Genomic DNA, 21,205 nt, shown 5'->3' with positions numbered 1-21,205 from the left:
TATATATAATACTATAAATTATAAAATGTTGAAAATATTTTTACTTAAGTCAGATATTCTGATTAATGTGCAGAAAAATAAGATTTTGGAACTGGAAAGGGACACTTCACAGTTAAATTCAATTCAAGCACTTTCAAAGGAGATTTATAGAACTGACTAAGTCACTTTATTATGTTTATTACACACAAACTTCTGAAAGACAAAAGTAAGCAACAGCATTTGAACTTATCAGACAATGTAATCATAAAACATTTAAAGCTGAAATGTTTAATGTTCTCAATGTTTACATACAACCAACCCATGTCAGGTTAATGTGCAGAGACCGCTATAAGCAAATACGCTGTAGGTTTATTCAGACGAAAAGCAGAAGTACATGTATGGCTTTGTACAGCTATGACAATATTGTCTGTTTGAGCATCTCAAGCATTCGGTTGAGATCGGGAAATATTTAGGGAAATAATTGTGTTTGCAACTGTTTGGTGATGCTAGTAGTGCAGAAATGATAAACCTCAGCTTTAAAGACCACAAGATGTGATAAAGTTACCTGTTCCTAGGCAATTTCTCTCGTCTTCCCCTGTCTTACAGTCTTCCTGGCCATCGCACAACCATTTACGTGAGATGCAGAGATTGTTGTGGCATTGAAACTGATCCTCTGCACAATGAGTCTCGCAATCCTTCTGAAAAAGCACAAAGCAAGGACGAATTCAGTCCGGTGTCATTTCATACTTCAGTGTATCTTTTTTTTTTTTGGACTGTTTATTGATAATAATTAGGGAGAGAGTCAGGACAGGATTTAAAGTTTTGAAAGTCAAATGTAAAATATATCCACTCTCTACATCACTTGCTGATAAAGCCATAAGATTATGAGGACTAATGGTGTATGACAACCGAGATTAAAAAGCTTTGAAATAAATGGCTAGAAGGGAATGTTTGGGAATATAAGTCAACTGCTGTGCTGACCTCGAATGACATCTAGCATTCACTGACCTCATCTGAATTATCAGCGCAGTCATAGTCACCATCGCAACGGAAGCGTGCTGAGATACAGTCCCCACTGGCGCAGGCAAAATCCTTATGATTACAGGTCACCGGCTCTGCAGAGATAAAAGCACAATAAGACAGCTATAGATGCACGGCTACCCTGACCATGCCCTCACTGAAAAAACTGAAGTAAACCTTAGCAGAGAGGCAGCAAGAGCAAATCAAAACTGCCAAAGTGGCCTTGCACTTGGACATGAATTGGCATTGTACCATCTGTTTTCAAGGTTCTTGCAAGTTTGCCAAGAACTTAAAAGGAGCTATTTGCAGACTAATTAGCAATTAGAACGTATAAAAGGGCTGTTCTCACAGTTCACAGGCTGTAATGGCTAGAAAAACATGTTGGGTGGTTAGAAAAACCTGTTAATATAAACTGTTTGAAATAGGTTGTTGATTTAACAACATAAAGTATGAAAAAGGGCCATTAAAACGAAGGCATCTTGGACATTATACATGCTCATTATTTATTCAAACTCACGTTGTTTTAACCACATGCATATGTATAATAGTTATTTTAAAGAAAGAATTTGTTTTATTCTAATTAAAATAATTTTGGTAAAACTTTACTTGAAGCATTTATGTATAATGCAATATAAAGGTATTCATAATTTACATTATAATGCATTATTTTTTCACGTTTACATAATTGTAATCAAAGTTTAAACACATTATAATATTGGCAGATTCCATGTTACATTTTAAAATGGGTAGTTTTTCATGTTTTAATGCATTAAAGGTGTGTTCAATGAATAGATAAGAATTATAATGTATTATAACACTGATTACAGCTATTTATGAGACCGTACAGTGCATTATAAGGTGCATTACAAGGGATAATACTTTTATAATTCTTTTCCTATATATATATATATAGGCTTTAAGTAAAGTGTTACCATCATTTTAAACTTCTAAATTAAAAAAAAAAGAAAAAAAAAAAAAGAAGTATTCTCCAGATAACATTCAAACAATTAGGTTTAACAAAATCTGACGTCAAAAACAGCCATTTCATTTTGGAAGCAAAAAAAAACCTAAAACCATCTCATCCACACAACAGTTTCTTGTTGCCATGGGCTGTCAAGCTGCATGTTTTTTTTGTATGTTGTCCTTTGTTATAAAATTTGACAGCCAATGATTACTATAAACAGTCATTGTATGGAAAGAACATATGGGTTTGAAACATAAGTAAAAAATGACATGGCATAAAACACACTTAAATAGTTGATCTTTGTGGCAATATGAGCAAGATCAGAACCGAACAGACAAATGGTAAACAAACAGACAGAAAGCAAGAAATCTTCAAATAGTCTGTGAAACTGGCCTCTGAAGATTCCAGACAATGTTTCTTGACAGTTAAAACAATTTAGTACAAACACGAGTGTGGAAAAAAGCTTTACTGTGCTCAGAGAGATGAGAGCGACTCACTGCAATGCTCCTCATCGGAGTTGTCTCCACAGTCATTCTGGCTGTCACATCTCCAGTGGTCCGGGATGCAGTTGTTATTCTCACAGCGAAATTCATGAGGTCCGCAGGTCTTTTCATCTTTTTCATCAGACACAAACAAACACACAGATGAAAATGGCTTCAAAAGTGCATGAATATTAATGCATTGCTACTGCATTTCGACACGTAATCATCATTTCCTCAGGGTTCCTGGGCCCGGATCTGACACTAAGTTCAAAACATGCCCACACTCAAGAGGCTAACACACCATAAGATGAGATACCTGACTGTGGTGCCGATATCTTCTATCCTCAATAACCTGAACACTTGACACGTAACATCAAACACTTTGTCACCTCTGCACAATCTGCGATGAACATTTCTGAAGGAGCTCATTCCACCTTTTTCCAGAGTACGTGTAGTGTTTATGTTATATAAACTAAGAACTTTCTGAGGTGCTAGAGCCAAGAAGAACTGTTAAAGTCGGCATGAAACGGACACTGCGATAGTCTTTTCTTCCCTAGTGTGAATAAAATCCGAGTGAATGGCTTATCAAACAAGACAAAATGTAGGGTGGGACTTGATTATGTCCATTGGGAATGGAATGGATCGCTGGATCATTGTGGTTTGAAATGAATAAAACAATGATGTGAACAATAAATCATTAATATTAAATATCACAATATTCAAAAAAAAAAAAAAAAAAGAATTGTGAATTTTGGTTTTATGGTGACTTTAATGAACACACAGGAGGATCACATCATCAGATCAAAACTTTGGTTACAGTAGATTGAAAGACATGTTTTTTCCAAGAACACAGTCAAAGAGAAGCAAACTGCAAATACTTGCCGGTTTTCATTAGTGTGAAATAATAAAAGGGCATCCTCCCTTGACAGATTCTTCTGCTTAAATATTCTCTAATGTGGCACAGGCATGTTGCTTTTACTATAATGATAGAAAGTTTCTAAAGAAACCTCTAGAGACATTGGCATCTGAGAAAAAAAAAACCCTGCTTATTGTTTTGTAATATAGAAATTAATTATATAATATTAATTAATAATAATAATATCTGTCTTTCACAAACACTGATGAATGTCACAACATACTGTAGGAGCCACTGCATTAGGGTCTTCTAAGATACAACATGGCATATTCATGTAAAGGCAGAATTTACTCATAGATCTTCTAAATCTACATGCATTTCCACTTACAGTATATATGTATGTTTGTAATTCCCAGTTACAAAAAGTGAGCTGGTAAGTATCAATAAAGCTACCCTGTTACATTAATGGTATACCAATTTACATCAATTGCCAAGATAAAAATCTATAATTACTTGCAGTCCGATGTAGATAAAGTGTGTCACGTCTGGAAAATCAATGGAGACACCAGAGGAGCCGTCACACCTCAATTACAAAGTGACCCCTCCACTGTTCCATGGATGCGTCACTCATTTGGGGGATTTTTCTCTGAGTTACGGATAATCCATAACAACATCAGATTGTTCAGCCAATGCAATAAAACCAATTTTCTCAATCAAATTCCGACAATGTAATTTCCCCCTCCTGCAACAGCCAAGATATTGATTTAATTTCTTTTGTTGGCCGATTTGGGAAAGCCATGTTCATCATCCCTTCTGGGATGTCACAGTGTTATATATACACCATAAATTGAGGACAATTGCCTTTAAAAATCTACTTAGAGGTCATATCCACAATGTAAATAAATGATTATCTTCAATGATGTTAGAGTAAAAAAAAGGAACAACATCAGCGTGCAGGTATAGAGTCTAATGATTAAGGTTCAAAAGACTATGGCTCTGACCTAAAACCTAGTGAGCTGACTACAAACAGTAGGCAGCATTTTTAAGGCATGTTCCAAAAATACACTTTTATCTTTTTTCCCTTTTACAAAACTTATTTTTAGAGTTGTGCACTTATGATATTAATGTATTACTGGTACTATAAAAATATTAAGCAGCACAACTGTTTTAAACATTTATTTATATGCAGCCCGGAGTTTCTGCCTACAGTATGTAGAGTGTTCCAAATCAGTCATTTATGAGGTTACAATTCAACTAGGATTCAGTCATAGAAGGCAGTTGCCTATAGTGAACCTCTGAAATACATCTCTATATTTTCAGTATAGATCAAACGAGTAGTACTAATAAAATGAGGTACACAGCTCGCTTGTTCAATATAGAGTATAGAAAATTATTCTGAGCAAATTACGTCCAGCGAGCAAATTACGTCCAGCGAACCCTCAGAAATTGTTTTGCTGGTGCATCGGCACTTTAAATGTCTGGAACACATAGCCGAGGAAGAATGCAATATGTGAGGCCACCGCTGATGTGCCACTGTCAAACTAAATCAGGCATTCAGGCAACAAAACAGGCCCAGGGGAATTGTTACAAGCCACAGCTAATAAAAGCCGAGTGGCTCATGATTAAAGCTGGCCTCACTTCATCATAGAGAGAGAAGGCTGTGGGAACACACAGAATTGACATTAGCCTCAATCAGACTTTCAGATGGGTCTGCGCGTGTGGCTGACCAAGACTCTGATTTGTGAATAATAACTGCGGCCACTCACCACAATTGGCCTCGTCAGAGCCGTCAGCACAGTCCGGGTCCTCGTCGCACACCCACAGCTTTGAGATGCAATGCATAGTGGCCTTACACTGGAACTGGTCTGGAGAACAAGTGCTCTCAGCTGGAACATTAAGACAGAGGAAATAGCAGGATAAGCTATTGTAAGAGTGCAAGGGGGGAAAAAACATATAGAACATCTTGTACTTGTAAAGGTCATTCATATACATAATGACCATGATTCAGTAGAAAGGAATAATGTTATTGACATCTTCACTTTCTTTACATTATGACAAGGTCTTCTGCAATTACCACCCAAGAATGGAGGAAATGACAACCTAGAAATGTTAATCAAGGTTTGGAGTTGAATGACACGTAATCATATAATATATTTATTGCAGGATTTTTTATTTTATTTTTTGCTATGATTAAAAGTATGATTTTGTTTGTGAGATGGTCAAATTAAAATCCTCGTGAAGGCATTTTACCATGCCATCATCATAGAATTCTCCTACTTTTCAGATGTCTTTTATGTATAGACTTTGACGGTCTTAGATGTTGGATCAAACTTCACAATGATAGATTATATATTTTTTAAACTTAACTACTATAATCTTACAAATAGTAAAACATAACAACCATTTCAATATTTATTATGGTAAAATATTTATGGCTTAGATACATTTTTACAAAAATTACCTCAGTTGATCTCCACTAATGGAACAACTAATTTGCTACTAGCTACTTTGCTACTAGCAAAAATTAGTGTATTTGGTTATCAACCAGGCAAAAGTGTAAGTTAAGTGAGGCATGCCTGAGATGAAATATGAAACGGGTGAAAACTCAAGGTAAAAAAAGTTTTAAAAATCACAGAATAGGATTTGAAAATGTTATTTAAACCATTATAACAATAAATTACCTTAGCCAGACAAAAGCCACCTGCCGTTTTATAAAAAAAAAAATTCCACCACAGTCCTTTCTAAATAAGATGCGATGAAAATTACATTGTGGTGGAAATGTCCTTTTAACTGTTCAGAAAAATAAAAATAAAATAAAAATACACAAATGACAGAATTCTTTTGTAACACATTGTTCACTGTTGGACAAAATGTTTAGTTGAAAAAGCATTAAAGTAAATTATTTTCTAAAAATGTACGCACATTTCCAACCCCGGTGACTGTATTTTCACTGACAAGTCATGCTACCTTTCCAAGGGAAGGGCCTTTTCTCCCTGAATACCTAATAAGCACCTGGCTACCCTTTTAACTCCCAACTAGTTAACTCATGCGGCGGGATAAAAGCCAAATTTAAGATTTGTCAGTCTGGATCATTAAATTCACAGGGGAGTTTGAACAATTCTGTCACAACACCCTTTAGTTTACGAGAATGAGGCCCATTATTGTTAAATGTTTAATGGAGGGAGCACAAAGTGTCATGGCGTTGCTTACGGCAGTCTGTCTCATCCTCGCCATCCCCGCAGTCATCCTGACCATTGCAACGAAGATTTAAAGGTATACACTTCTGCTTTCGGGTGCACTTGAACTGTCCTGACAGACAGATATATGTATCTGCAAATGGGGGGAGACATTGTAGTGAGAAAAAGCGTTAGATACATCAGCATGCTGGGTCAATGCAACACGATCATCCATATACCGGTCATAATTGGTTGCTTCGAAATGCTTCAGGATGCAATAAGAATACAACTGAGATGAAAGAGGAACAATATCATTTTGTATTAAAAGCACTAAACGTCTTGAATCTTAAATCCATGTTGGCCCAATACATCCCAATTACGATCGTTAAATGACAAAACACCCTGTACTCTTTTCTAATACTTCTAAAGTGGATATTGATCGTTTGATAGCAGCAATAGTCTGTATAATTGAACATTCAGAGACAGCTGTGCTAAAGAAGATTTGCTGCTGATGAAAATTCCAGGCAGATTTTTCTTGCTCATGCATGCCACATACTTCACAGGAACCGTATTCTACAAGGAAGACCCAGTAGCCTCACACAGAGAGGAAAAGCAATGGATCTGTCGATAAGAACATGGCATTTAAGAACAGCTTTCGTACATTATGTATTATTCTGCTCACCACAGTTGGCCTCATCTGAGTTGTCCCCGCAGTCATTCTCTCCATCGCAGATGAAGGGAGGTAAGGCACAAAGGCCAGTGCCACACTGAAAACGGCCAGGCTGGCATTTGAATTCCGCTGCAAAAATGATGATTAACAGTGAACTCCGGAGGATTCAAAGCAATTTGCGCATAGGTATGTGTTTTAAACCCGAGCTGCGTGAGGTTGCCTGAAATGGGCGGGTCAACCCACATTCCATTATTTCTTTAAAAGCACTTCTGCGATATTTAATGCCCCCTGCACTTTATCGAACAACAGAGGTTCCACCTATTAGCAGCAGCCATCCGCAGCCTGTCATTTTCTGTTTGTTCTGCTTGAGTAAATCACCAAGACACAAAGTGAATCTAAAAACAAGATCACTGGGAAAATTAAATGAAAGAACAAAAGATCATCCTTTCTCGCAACTTAAAGGTCTGTCTAGCGTGAAGCTGTGAACTAGTTCATCTTCATACTGTATAACAGCACTGGCATGTGGTGCAATCAGAGGCCATTATAATTGGTGGGGGAAGCCAGTTTTAGAAATGACAGAATTTCTTCTCTTGTTTTGGAAAATTGCCACTGCATTTTGTATTGTGATACTGACGTCAACTGTGTAAAAACAAAGACTTTAGTGCTTGCAATGTAACGGAAGTAGCAATAATCATACATCTAAGTGAAACGGATTATTGAAAAGAAAAAGTAGGACGGGGGTTCTATTGGTTCTTGGTTCTATTGTTTGGACGGAGGCAGAAGTCCGGCATGCATCACCATCGAGAAGTCTGTTGTTTCGCCGAAAGATTATGACATTCTGACTAAAAATCTGAATAAAAAGGTAAAAAGAGTAAATAAATATAAATGAAAAAGCATATACATGGATGAATCGTTCACAGCAAGATCAATTGCATGCATTTAGAAAATAGATAAGGTGAATATTACTATTTCATGCTGAATTTAAGATTAAGCTGAAGTCTCTGCCAAGCAGTTGTTTTGAACAAACACGCAAGCGATAAACTGTAATCCAACATGGCTTGTGCTCATCTTCCAGTTTTTGCCTTTCAGCAAATCACAAGATCACATAATATAATTAATATTCATGACCCAAGTTAGAGCGCTGAGCAGCTTACATGAAGTTATCTACCATGAACAACAGAAGAAAAACAAAGTTGTCTGACCAAAACCTGCATTTTTATATTTTTTAGGGTTGTGAGTTTTTAGGCTGGTCTCATATGCGTGTAACCATGGCAACTAGGCTATATAAAACAGAATCATACTTGTAAAGAGAGGTTGATGAGGTTTATAATGTGGCCCACACACTTTTTGGATTGTTCTTAAACCCTTGGTTCTGACACCACATGAATATTACAGACTGTTCAAAACAAAAATAACAGTGCAGACACTGTAGGCTGGGTAACATTGGAAGCTGAGCACTCACGACAATCCGCAGGCTCATCAGACCCATCACCGCAGTCGTCTACTGTATCGCATTTCCACCAGAAGGGGATACACTCATCTGTTCCACAGCGGAACTGCAAAAAAAAGTCCAACACAGCGGAAAAGGTCAATTGGTTATGGGTTACACAAACTGGAACAATCCTTGCAGTTCCGACTAATGACATGGAATCATCATTTTTGCATACAGACCTGGCTGGCTGTGCAGTTGGACAGGCATGTCTTATTATCGGCGGCCAAGTAGAAGTTAGTTGGGCAGGCACACTTGTGACCTCCACCAGGAGAGAGTAAACACAAGTGACTACAACCTCCATTGGCCACTTGACATTGGTGTTTGGGGACTGTAAAAAGGGGATAGAAATGCATTGTTTCTGAATAGTTCATTTTAAAGGAATAGTTACGCAGCTCTTGCCATATTGTACAAAAGTAATCCATAATATAATATAATATAATATAATATAATATAATATAATATAATATAATATAATATAATATAATATAATATAATATAATATAATATAATATAATATAATATAATATAATATAACATAACATAATATAATATAATGTTACGTTTTGGAATATTCCAAGTCTTCCAGAACAACATTTAAACTAGGATTTAAATGTTTGTAAATGGCAAGAGCTGTGTAAGAGTGAATAATTAATGATTAAAGCATTTTAATTTCTGGGCAAACCAAGCATAAAATTAATATACTATTTATTTGAAACCGTGTCTACCTTCAGGCTGGCGCAGTGGGTGGTAGACAATGACAGACTTAATGGCTTGCCATGAATTTAGGAGCTCGACAGCATTAGCACCGGTGGTCTTATGAGCTAGGCGGAGAGATTTGGACTTCCCGTCGGTCCAATAAATGAAGTCCTCGAACAGTGTGAGCCCCATCACACCCTGGATGTGGTCATGAGGTACTGAGGTAGAGAGCATCATACCATGCACCATCATTAAAGATGAATTACTGCATATATAAGTGATTTAATCAAAATCATTATCCAACAACTCTCAAATTCACTGTTCTCAAGTGAAATATACATTTTAACTTTTGCGAATGTATAATAACATATCTTTTATTTCTTTTTGCATGCTATGCGTATATACACAGGAGATTGTGGTCTTGCAATATTATACTGTTAAAAGGCTTTATTGAAGTTTCTTTTATCCAATTCTGCCTTGTTATGGTAGCAATCCAATACATGGAAAATGAACAAATTTAAGACTCATTTTGTACCCCGGTGCCTCTGAGAACCGTCCATGTTGGCAAAAAGGATGTGATTATCATCAGCCCAGTAGATTCTCTTGTTTGTGTAGTCAATGGTTAGAGCTGAGGGGCTGTAGATCTCTTTGTTCACAATAACGCTTTGGCCATGGCCGTCCATGCCAACTCGACCGACGTGAGGGTTTTCACAGCAGTCAATCCAGAACACATACCTGAGGGACAGAGAGTGACCCTCATCCATGAACTTCATATACCATGAGACACAATCTCATCACAGTTGTTTTAAACAGAGAATAGCTATTCCCATTGTTCTGGGGGACTATACATTCATTCTTTTTCTTGTGACAAAATGAAGTCTCCCTGGACTGATGGTGAAAAGTAGAAAGGATATTGTGCAAATTTGAAAAGGAAGCATTTGTACCCTGTTTGAGCATCCAGAGCCAGGTCTGTGGGGTTCTTCAGGCCAGAGCTCACTAAGACGGTGGGGTATAAACCGTTTGATTTGGACACTTCCAGTGTCTTTCTCTCCACGTCACACCAGTACAAGTTCTTTCCAATCCAGTCGACAGCCAGTGCGCTTGGCACAGCAGTTCGGTGAACAATCTAATAAAGCAAACAAGTATTATTCAGATCAGTCACTATAATCTGATCACATAATATCTCTGTAATGAGCAAGTAGGATTATGGGAATGTTGGTGTTAAGTAAATAAAAAGTCTTGATTGAGTAATCAAGGACTCATTGCTCTTTTTCATGCAATTACAATGAAGAGGGAATATCATGATTTCAAGCTTCAAAACAGGATGCAAATCACCGTAAAAGTGTCTTAAAAGTAGTCCATTCGATGCACTATATTTTAAGTTCTCTGAAGTCAGCTTTGAGTAAGTAACATAAATGTGTCTAGAATTAGTGAGTTGAACTCAAGAACCAGATCAATCTGATTCATGAATGAATTATGACCACTGTAATCTAGATAGTGATTCACTGAAAAGATGCAAACTTTTATGATGACTTTTGTGTCGTTTATGGGATGTTTCATTCTTAAATCAGAATGATCTGGTTCCCAAAAGCCTCAGTCTTCATTCATTGTAATTGCATAGAAACAAGTGACCAGAACATTCTTCAAAATCCTCCTATTGTGTCCTATCTTCCACAGAAGAAAGCAAGACATTTGGGTTTAGAATGAGGGTGAATAAATAATGACAGAATATTAATTTCTGAATAAACTATTCCTTTTAATGAGTTATTCTATCTGTTTAATGCTAATATTCCATTGCATACTTGTGAAACAAACTTTACTGTCAAAATGGTGACTCTTGCAATCTGTCACTGCAAGACATGACATGCTTTGAGATCTTCTCTCTCATCGTCATCTCACAGGACATATGTTGCCATGCCAATTGACAATAACGCCCCTTCAGCAGTAATTCCAGCAAAGCTGAGCTTGAAAAATTCTCTGAAATGTCAGTGATTGAGGAACATTTCCCCAATCAGGAAAGTGCCTCCAGATGAGAGGATGAGAGGAAACATTAATATTCCGAGTGGGAAAGAAAGAGCTTCTGGTATTCTAGTGATCTGGCCCAGCACTGATTTGAAAGATCGCAAACTCATTTAAAATGTCAACATTTGAATATATAAACATTGAATGCACAGAATGCCATGACATTTTGTTATGTTGCAGCTTTGTTAAACTACTTTAAATTACTTTTTTTCTCCCACATAAATCTACACTCCACCATAATGACGAGGCAAAAAAACTAATTTTTGACAACTTTAATAACAATTACAAAATAATAAAATAATGCATCCATGCTAGATATAGATTTGTGTCGCTAAATACCCAAATATATAAATGACTAGCGAAACATTCATGCATTTAAAGGTGCCCTAGAATTTGAAATTGAATTTATCTTGGCATAGTTAAATAACAAGAGATCAGTACATGGACATGACATACAGTGAGTCTCAAACACCATTGTTTTCTCCTTCTTATTTTAATCTCGTTTTTGAAAAACACCCCTGAAAAATAGGCGAATCTCCACATAACACAGACTGTGACGCAACAGTCGGGATCATTAATATGTACGCCTCCAAAAATTTGCATATGCCAGCCCATGTTCAAGGCCAGGCGGAACTGCGCAGCCGAATCATCGTCCGAATCATTTTTCCTCGAGAGACATCATGGCTTGCAAACGAGCGAAGCATGGCAGTTGCTCAGTGTTTGGATGTACAAATGAACACAAAGGTATTTTTTTTGTTTCTTCATCCGAGCCTCTGAAGAACCAGTGGGTTATGTGAATGTCTGATGTGTAATTGTTCAAGTTCAGACAGATAATCTTTCTCTCAAAGTCGTTCAATACTGTTTATGCATCAGTAAATCAAGCCAGTGACTAAACGATCAACTTCACGTCGTTTCTCTTAGTAGGATGAAAATAATCTTACTTAAACTGTGATTAATATACAGATAGCGATCAAAGAACAATCCCTTTACAGTCGCCCAAGCTGTCAATCACACAGCGCGAGTTTATCTGGACACTTGCCAAAACTCGTTATGAAATCAATGACGCTGTTACACTGTACAACGAAGCTCTTACTGTACGTACATCATGTTTGCATTGGTGAAATCATTAGTGAGAGTGCAGAAACTGCGTTGCAATGATAAGATCTTCATTCACGTGATCAACAGGCTTACACTGAAGTCTCACAGCAGCCAATCACAGCAGTGGGCGTTTACACTGCAGTCTCACAGCAGACACGCCCCTTCAAACAGAGTGTTCAAATCAGTGGCTAAAATCAGGCTAGGAAAAATGCCTTTTATTTCTAAATTATAACAAATTTTGATCTAAAAAACATACTAACGTTATAAGGGCACCCCAGGAAACATTCTAAAATAATAAAATAATCCATGCAAGGGCACCTTTAAGGGATATATATTTAGGGGTGATTTCAGGTTGATTGGGGCATTTTTTCCAAGTAAAAAGTGTCCCTATCACCCTGAATTCACCCTGTTTGTTTGTGTGTTTGTGTGTGTGTGTGTGTGTGTGCATGCATGATAGCTAAAATCACCTTTTAGAGATTATTGAAGGGTTTTAGTTATGGCATGTGTCCTAATTGGTGAATACAAACTTAGATATAGTATTCACATTCACAGAGCCAAAACAGATCACTTAAATAATTGAAAGTTGATTGTAGTGGTTCAGCATACTTACTAATAAGGCCATATACAATAGCATGTCAACTTTGGCCCATTACATATTAATAGACAAATTCCCTTATTGAATCACACCAAAGGCACTGCCTGTGGCATCATGCCAAACATGCTCCAGTGCAAGAGTTATTCATCATTTAGAGAAATCAAACCCATGATGCATTGTTCCCATTCCAATTTTTTTTTTGCTAGCAGCTGTCTTATAACTTTCTCTTCGCTTCCATTTATCAATTGTGCAAAATAATGCATCCAAAGTCTGAAAAAAAGCTGATTATGTGGTAATAAATATGCATAAATAGATATCGCAAAAATGTATATCTTTGTTGTAGGCCGGTTCTTTTCTATGATACAATACACAATTTGTCCTTAGAAGTAGTAAGATGATAAATAATAAGCAGAATAATGTATTGTCAGCTAGTCATTATTGCAAAATAAACCCATTTAGGTTAATAAAAGTGGCTTCTAATGTCCAGGAGACTGCATATTATCTCTTACTTACTGCACAGGTCATGCTTCAAACTGAAGGAACAGGCAATGATTTAATTATGGATACTGTATGGGGAGCTTCTCGTAGAGCTAAGAACATACAATGTCAAAAATAAAAAGGCAGTGTACAGCCATGTACAGCCACATAAAGGCAGGATGCATGTAAAAGTGTATAGATAAATGTATATTTTGCATATAATAATTTAAATCATTAAATAGCACGAGTGCTCAAATGCAGCAGCAACATAGGAGGAATTCTCAAGGTAGAATGGTAAAAAGCCGTTACCGGTTACGGTAAACGATGTGAGATGAGATTAGTTTAAGTGAGTGTGTAGTGTGAAGGAATCATATGTGTCAGAAGTAACAATGTTAATAAACAGTCTTATGGCATTGGAGTAGAAGCTGTTTTTTAATCTTGATGTGCTGATGAACCTGATTCGCTTTCTGGAAGTTAGAACAGTGAAAAATGATTGTGTGGGGGGACTAGAGTCCTTCATAATGTTTCCAATTTCCCTGAGACATTGTTTAGAATAGAAACTTTTATATTAAGTCAAAGTCAGTTTCTAGTCACAAGTCTCCAATATAGTAGGAGAAAAAATGCCACTAAATAATGTATTAATGAAATCATCAATTACATTGTTCTTCCGCAAAGGAGCCGCATCATTATAACCCCAGCGAATGATGGGTAAAGGTCTCCTACCCAATCTAAACATATTGTACCAGCATGCATTGTCTCTATTTCCAAAATTCTGAAGATTACACCCACAAATGCTAATGAATTTCAAATGGCTTTAGCTTGTGCTGAGCAGGGGTGATAAATCAGGAGGGGGCAACACTGTGTAATGAAGCCAAATGAGGCTCTTGGCCCCTGCAATGAAGCTAATGAGATGGGGAAAAGTGTTGCTCAGCAGGTACACGGCAGAGATGTGCATCTAAGCGCTAACCATGAGACCTTAATAAGTCCCTCAAATAATGCTAAAAAGAGCATTTATATTTATGGCTGTATGACTACAGATGTCTAATACTCAGATGTTGACTTTAGACCTCTTCATCGCATCCCTGTTGCTAACATGCCGTATAACAGTTAGTCCAGACCTATTAGCGTTATTTTCAGTCCTTGGTGAGACCACCATAATTAAATAAGAAATCAGACATACCTTGAGGTCACTGCCGTTAAGGCGAATTCTGTTTATCCTTCGGCCGCTGGGTCTGCTGGAGTCAATCCAGTAAATGAATTCCTTCTTGTAGTCAAAATCTAAGCTGATAATGTTGTTAAGGCCCTACAGGAGACAGAAGGAAACACAGCATAGAATTAATAGAGGTGGATTAAGTAACAACACGAGATGGACTGCACAACAAATGTGACTGTTAGCGCAGTCAGCATGATGCATTAGCTGGGTAAAGGCCGCAGTCAGCACGCATATATCAACTAAGCAGAACACAAAAGAATGAGATGTTCTGCATTTGTTCTGCTTTTCAATTAGCTGGAGGGCTTAATTAGCCACTTCCGCGTACGCTTATCTCGACAGGACCTGGGAAGGATGTACTACAGACACGAAACATACAGAGAATTTCTTTTGATGTCTCTTCATCATATTGATTTTGGAAGAGGACGCAGTGTGCGGTGGATGCACGTGGATGCTGGCTTCAAAATCCAGGCAAGAGGTTCAGAGAGCCTTCAGAGGGAATCCTGACGGTACATTCGTTACTGTCATGTTCACGTCAGGCTGCTGTCACTCAGTCTACCGCTCACTAGCCCCCCCTTCCTTTGCCCACTTCATCACAGCTGTTAAGATCGGGCGACGGGCATGATGACAGATGAAGAAAAGCTTTGATACCCCCTTCAGATCATCAGCACTGTGAGACCCACAAAGACCTTTAGTCTTGTGTTAACTTAGGGCCACAACAAGTTATGTTTTCATGTGACATCAGTGAAAACACAAATAAGAGATCCATACACGTCAAATAGGTCTGGTGTATTTATAGCAAGGCCATACAGGTATAGAGAAAACATTATCTATAATTATTACTGTATATATTGCCAAAATGGTTAGTTTCAAACTGTATAAAAAATGGCCAAATTGAACTATTTTTTCCAGTCGCTTATGCGGCACTCACCAAGGCGGCATTTATCTGATCGAAAATACAGTAAAAACAATAAAATATTTTTTTCCTATCAGATTTTCAACATCATTACTCCAGTCTTCATTTTCACATGATCCTTTAGAAATCATTCTAATGTGCTGATTTGGTTATGAAGAAACAGTCATTATTTTCAATCTTGAAAACAGTTGTGCTAATTATTTGATGAACAGAAAACACAAAAGAACAACATTTATTTGAAATAGAAATATATCGTAACAACGTAAAAGTCTTTGTCACTTTTGATCAATTTAATATCCTTGCTGGATAAAAGTGTTCATTTCTTAGAAAAATAATAATAAAAGAGGTAATATGAACTGTAGATTATCAATATTAGAATTGCAATTAATATTGATAATTTATAAATTAATATTGCAATATTGTTGCAAGTGTTCGTCTTGTTGCCAGGCCGGGTGCTTTCTATGTTGTAGAAGAAAGATGATAAATGATAAGCAGAACAATGTACAGTCAGTGAGTCATTATTGCAAAATGAACCCATTCAGGGTGATAAAAGTGGGCTTCTAGAGACCAGGTGACTGTATATTATCTCTCACTTACTACACGGGTCATGCTTCAAACTGAAGTATTCTTTAATTATGGATACTGTACGGCAGATCGATAAATAGCTAACTAGCATTCAACAGAGCAAGCGAGATCATGCACTATGCTAGTATGAGGTCAACAAAGACCTCCGTTGTAGGGAAGAGGCCACAGGGTTCACTCATTTTTAAGTGCAAAAGCTTTCCTCCCTTCACTCTTATTAAACAAAATGGAATAAATGAAACTGAATGATTGCTGATGAGACTACTCAATAAAGGGAAGAGTTTTCTGAGAGCCCTATAGACATTCCCCTGGATGACAGCCTCAATTGGTATGAATAATGTAATGAGCGCAGAATTGAGGAAACTCACATTTCACTAAGAATCATCATTTCGATAGTAATGACTAAAGGCCTCTAATGACACCAGCTGTGGATAATAGCACAGGGAAACACCACTTGCTACACCAGGCCAATCAGAAGTTACATATAAAGTCAAAATTACATTTCATAGAGCATTCATAATGTGTGCCAAACACGTTGTGTCAGATAAACTGTTGAATATGCAAAAAAAAACAAAAAAAAACTGTTCATCTCTGCAAACAAATTACTGCCCGTGATGTAGAACCTCAAAGTAAAGGCTAGGACATTTAATGGATTTTGTTTGACAGAATTTTCAGATTTTTTTTATTCAATTTTCAACAGCCAATGAACAGGCTGATGATCAATATAATGCAGATATACTGTATAAAAAATACTATTTAGTGACAGCAAAATACATTGAGAAAACTGCTCAAATAAAAACAGCACTTATTTTGAATTATTACAGAATTATGTTTTCTTTTTGATTATTTGTGACAGGTATTTGAACTTTTTCTTTTTCTCATTTTGGATTCTGAATTGGCTGCGCAATTGGAAATTAAAAAATTTGCTGATAATTCTGCGCGTGTTGTAAGCCCAAGGAAGGTCGATATAGAAATATACAGGATTATATTTAGCTTATATAATATGTAATCAAAACTCATTAAACATTTTGAGAACAGAAATTGTTTATTAATCATTGACCTGTCAACATTTTTATACTATGTAATATATAAATCAGTTGGCCTGGCTGATATAAAAACTGATATTAACTGTAAAAGGTAAACGTACTTCTCACTTTCAAGACCAGCAATGGAGTGTTTTTAATTATTTCATGTGACGTTCCACCAAGCCAAGAGACTAGTTAATGACTTCAATTAGTGTTTTCAAATGGCATAGGAGACAATAACACTGTGTTGTTATCCCAGCTGTGTCACCACAGCTTAATTGGTCCTCCATTAGGCTTTTACAAACACAGCAGTTCTATCTTATGATCTGGTCTCTGAAGTCCAGTAACAATTTCATGTAGCAGTACAGCAGTTTCGGTTGGGCAGATTAAATGGGTAACCTTTCAATAAGGTGTGATATGATGTGATATGAAAATAAACAATAAATGGGAGGTATGTAATTAAAAAAAAAAAACAGTTGACGTAGAGCTTTACCTGTTTCAGGAGAGTGTAATTAGATCCATCAACACTTAATTTTCTGATTTCATGAAGATCAGCAAGTATAAGAAAAGGTTCTTCAGCTGTGAGAAATATAAAGGTGAGTTGATGCAATGGAACCGGACAATTGTCAAGTTAACAAAGCCTGAAATCATCAAGTTCAGTTGAAACACATTCTGGGGGGAATTCACTAAATGATACTTACCTGAAAGAGACTTGCAGCTGTTGGGGTCTTTTCTGGAAGCTTCATAGCCATCTACACACAGACACTTAAAGGAACCGTAAGTGTTGGTGCAGTTCTGACTGCAGGGTAGGGTGGTGGAGCATTCGTCAACGTCAACACATGTTCTCCCATCATTCTTCAGGTGAAATCCTGGCCAGCACTTACACTACACACATTGGTGAAAAAAATGACAATTGAGTTTTGATTCTGAAATTGGCATTAATAAAAAAAGACACCTCTCTGCTGGAAAAAATCCACTTTGTTTCAGTGCCATTACCATTTTACAAACTTATAAGAAAACCCTCAAAAATTAAAATTGTGTTACCATTTGAGGTCATTTGCATGTCGTTCCAAATAATTTAGTTTAAAAGTTGTACTAGAAAAAGAAAACAAAAACACTGCTGGGATTTTACTGATAATGATGATTAAAAAATGAATTTTCCAAATCATTGTAGCTGGATTTAATGGCTGATGCTTTTTTTGCTCAGTCTGTAACCTCAATGGTTTGCCTATGATCCCTTCATTTCTACCACAGTGAATGAGGTCAGACTCTTTACCTACAGGTTTTGACTCAACTACAGAACCTACAGTTTCAGTGATGTGTTTATTGATTTTCAGGGTGACTGGTTGGAAATCTGCCAGGGACTGACACTGCCTGCAAACACCTTTGATGATCACAGGACACTCCTGACACCTAGTTTGCCCATCAGTAACACAGCAGAAGTGTCTGTATCTAGAGAGAATTAGCTCATAAATCGTCCTCCTTCAGGCATGCCTCTAGACAGCTCCCGAAGGAACAAGTCTTTGTTTAAACTTGATCTGAGTATGCCAATTAAGTACCAATGAAACAAAACTGGGACAAATCGTTCCTATAGCTTTTTTCTTTGTTCTTTGAATGTTTGCCCAAGTAATTCAGTGAAAAGCTGTTGCAGAAACAAAAACACAGCAGCTTCTGCAAATCAATTCATCACAGTTACATACTTGCAAAACTTGAAGTCACATAAAATAAGCCAAGATTGAAAAGAACTGCCACATCTTTAAAACAGAAAAAAAGAAAGTATAGAAACTTGCTATTATTTGCAATATGGCAACTCTGTCTCAAAATGGAAAAGTGTCAAAGATTTTAAATATCTTTTTGTCCTTTTCATATAACATATCTGTGCACAAGAAATATAGGCGTGTATTTCTTCAGAACACTTAATAATACTGTATGCAATTGATTTACCTTACAAAGAATACACACATGTATTTCTTCAGAACACATAATAATAAACATGTACAAACAAACAAACAAACAAATAATAAATAAATAAATAACTGAAATAATATAATTGATGCTGCCGGTCAATTATATGGAATTGCAAATGGAATTAAATGCTCTGCATCAAGAAATTTTTTTTTTTCTATAATTTTTTTAAGCTTCTAAAAATGTATTTTTAGTTATAAATACAGATGTTATATTTGGAAAGACATTAACTTGTGAATGTTTCATAATTGATTAGGGAGGCAAGCTTTGCTTGACTATTTTTTTTAAAGTCCTGCAAAAAATTCTGGGGAAAAAAAGTCAGCTTTGAGGGACACATGAAGCTTAAATATGTGACCCGTTCTGGCAAAATGAGTCGGAACGTGCTACAGGCAAAACAAGTGAAATATGTCCATTTTGGTCGAATTTGAGGTTTTCACAAAAATGTGTTCATTAAGCTCTCAAGTAGCAATCAAAATGCTCCAAATAGCAATTAAACATCTTTATTTGAACGTTTTCTGAGAGGAGTACCTTTCCTTATTAAGAGTAAGAGTGCTCAGTCGCTGGCTAACGCTTTAAATGCACTGCGGTCAGTGAATCTTGTCGGAGCAATTGACATGGATCATTTTGCTCAACTTATTAATGACTACTTCAGTGATAATGTGCCACCACCAAAACAAGATGACTGTGGACATTAAAGTAGCAAATCTTGAACAATTGTACAATACATAAAGATATTATTGACCAACCTTGTATCCCACTGGTAAGTCTAGACAATCCTGCGTACATCCGCTGACACGGCGGTTGAGACATTCATTGACATTGCAGTTTTTCTCATCTGAGTGATCACCACAGTCATCTTTCAGGTCACATAAACTCTTCTCAGATATACAGCGGCCATTTGAGCACATGAAAAAGGAACTGTTGCATAAGCTCTCTAGAAATAAAGTGAAAACAAAGAAAACAAATTAAGGAAAAGTACAACGCAATACAAGCAATACAGACTGGTGTTGAAACCCAAACTGAAAATGTAAAAATGCTTTTGGAAAAAACTAATGATTGAATGGCTTTAACTCTGCAAAGCTAGAGGGCATCAAAGTTGCAATTCAACAAAAGTCAAATGATATTTCTAGCTTTCTGCAACTGCCAGTAAGTGCAAGGCCTTTTTTTCTTTTAAATGCTTGGTATGCTCAGCTGAAAACATGCCATCCCCACAGGTCAAAGTTATCCACTTCAGCCCCCTGCTTTTATCTATGATGTTCCTTGGCCACTTGTGTTCCCTCAGATGTTCAGTAAGCCCCACATCCATCAGTCAAACATATTTCAGGCACGGCTCTGTTGGACCATTACCGGCAGCCAGGCATTTGAGGTTGAGGGGCAGCTCATCAGAGTGGTCAGGGCAGTCTGGGTAACCATCACACTCCCACTGGGCGCTGAGCAGGCATCGGCCATCAGCACAGCGGAACTCATCCGGCCCACATGAGCGGTACACTGCGGAAAGAGTGACGACTGTCAGCACACTGACACACTCTGCGACCAAACAGAGATCTTAAAGGGACAGTTCACACAAAAATAAAAATTCAGCATTCATTCATTTAGAAAAAAAAGACTGATTTTTCTTCCATGGATACACAAACGCAGATATTTAGTGGAATGCCAAAGCTGCTCTTTTTACAATGGTTGACTCAAGAACATCCAAAATGACTATGTGAATATTTACAGTCTTAAATATAATTCACTTTCGTAGACACTCTGATAAATAATTTTTGTTTTCAGTGAAAAATAAGCATATATCATATACATCATTATAAAAAAAATAAAAAAACGGGTATTAAACAACTTGAGGGTTAGTAAATTATGACTGATTTTAAATCTTTGGGTGAACTTTGCAAGATGGACATGAAACAATAAGAATGATGTGTGATACTTTTTAGTAAAATTATCTGCAGATTTCTTGGGCGACAGTTTCTAGAAACGGAGATC

At 36.8% G+C, this 21,205-nt stretch overlaps 1 protein-coding gene across 2 annotated transcripts in view; it reads right to left on the bottom strand.

Moving 5' to 3' along the window:
* lrp1bb (low density lipoprotein receptor-related protein 1Bb) overlaps nucleotides 1–21,205 on the bottom strand; it is a 302,189-nt gene that overhangs the window by 27,755 nt on the left and 253,229 nt on the right. For both annotated transcript variants that reach the window (XM_084123162.1, XM_084123163.1), the window contains 16 exons: nucleotides 20,573–20,713; nucleotides 19,972–20,159; nucleotides 17,962–18,145; nucleotides 17,754–17,839; nucleotides 14,708–14,830; nucleotides 10,280–10,461; nucleotides 9,871–10,070; nucleotides 9,365–9,553; nucleotides 8,819–8,967; nucleotides 8,610–8,703; nucleotides 7,160–7,276; nucleotides 6,512–6,631; nucleotides 5,068–5,187; nucleotides 2,461–2,577; nucleotides 988–1,094; nucleotides 545–677 (listed from right to left, as the gene is read on the bottom strand). In XM_084123162.1, the coding sequence (XP_083979288.1) occupies nucleotides 545–677; nucleotides 988–1,094; nucleotides 2,461–2,577; nucleotides 5,068–5,187; nucleotides 6,512–6,631; nucleotides 7,160–7,276; nucleotides 8,610–8,703; nucleotides 8,819–8,967; nucleotides 9,365–9,553; nucleotides 9,871–10,070; nucleotides 10,280–10,461; nucleotides 14,708–14,830; nucleotides 17,754–17,839; nucleotides 17,962–18,145; nucleotides 19,972–20,159; nucleotides 20,573–20,713 (2,250 nt within the window). The remainder of the gene's footprint in view (nucleotides 1–544; nucleotides 678–987; nucleotides 1,095–2,460; nucleotides 2,578–5,067; nucleotides 5,188–6,511; nucleotides 6,632–7,159; nucleotides 7,277–8,609; nucleotides 8,704–8,818; nucleotides 8,968–9,364; nucleotides 9,554–9,870; nucleotides 10,071–10,279; nucleotides 10,462–14,707; nucleotides 14,831–17,753; nucleotides 17,840–17,961; nucleotides 18,146–19,971; nucleotides 20,160–20,572; nucleotides 20,714–21,205) is intronic.

The sequence above is a fragment of the Abramis brama genome (genome assembly GCF_963993115.1).
Source record: "Abramis brama genome assembly, chromosome: 8".
Lineage (NCBI taxonomy): Eukaryota > Metazoa > Chordata > Actinopteri > Cypriniformes > Leuciscidae > Abramis > Abramis brama.
This window is presented reverse-complemented; position numbering and strand designations above follow the sequence as displayed.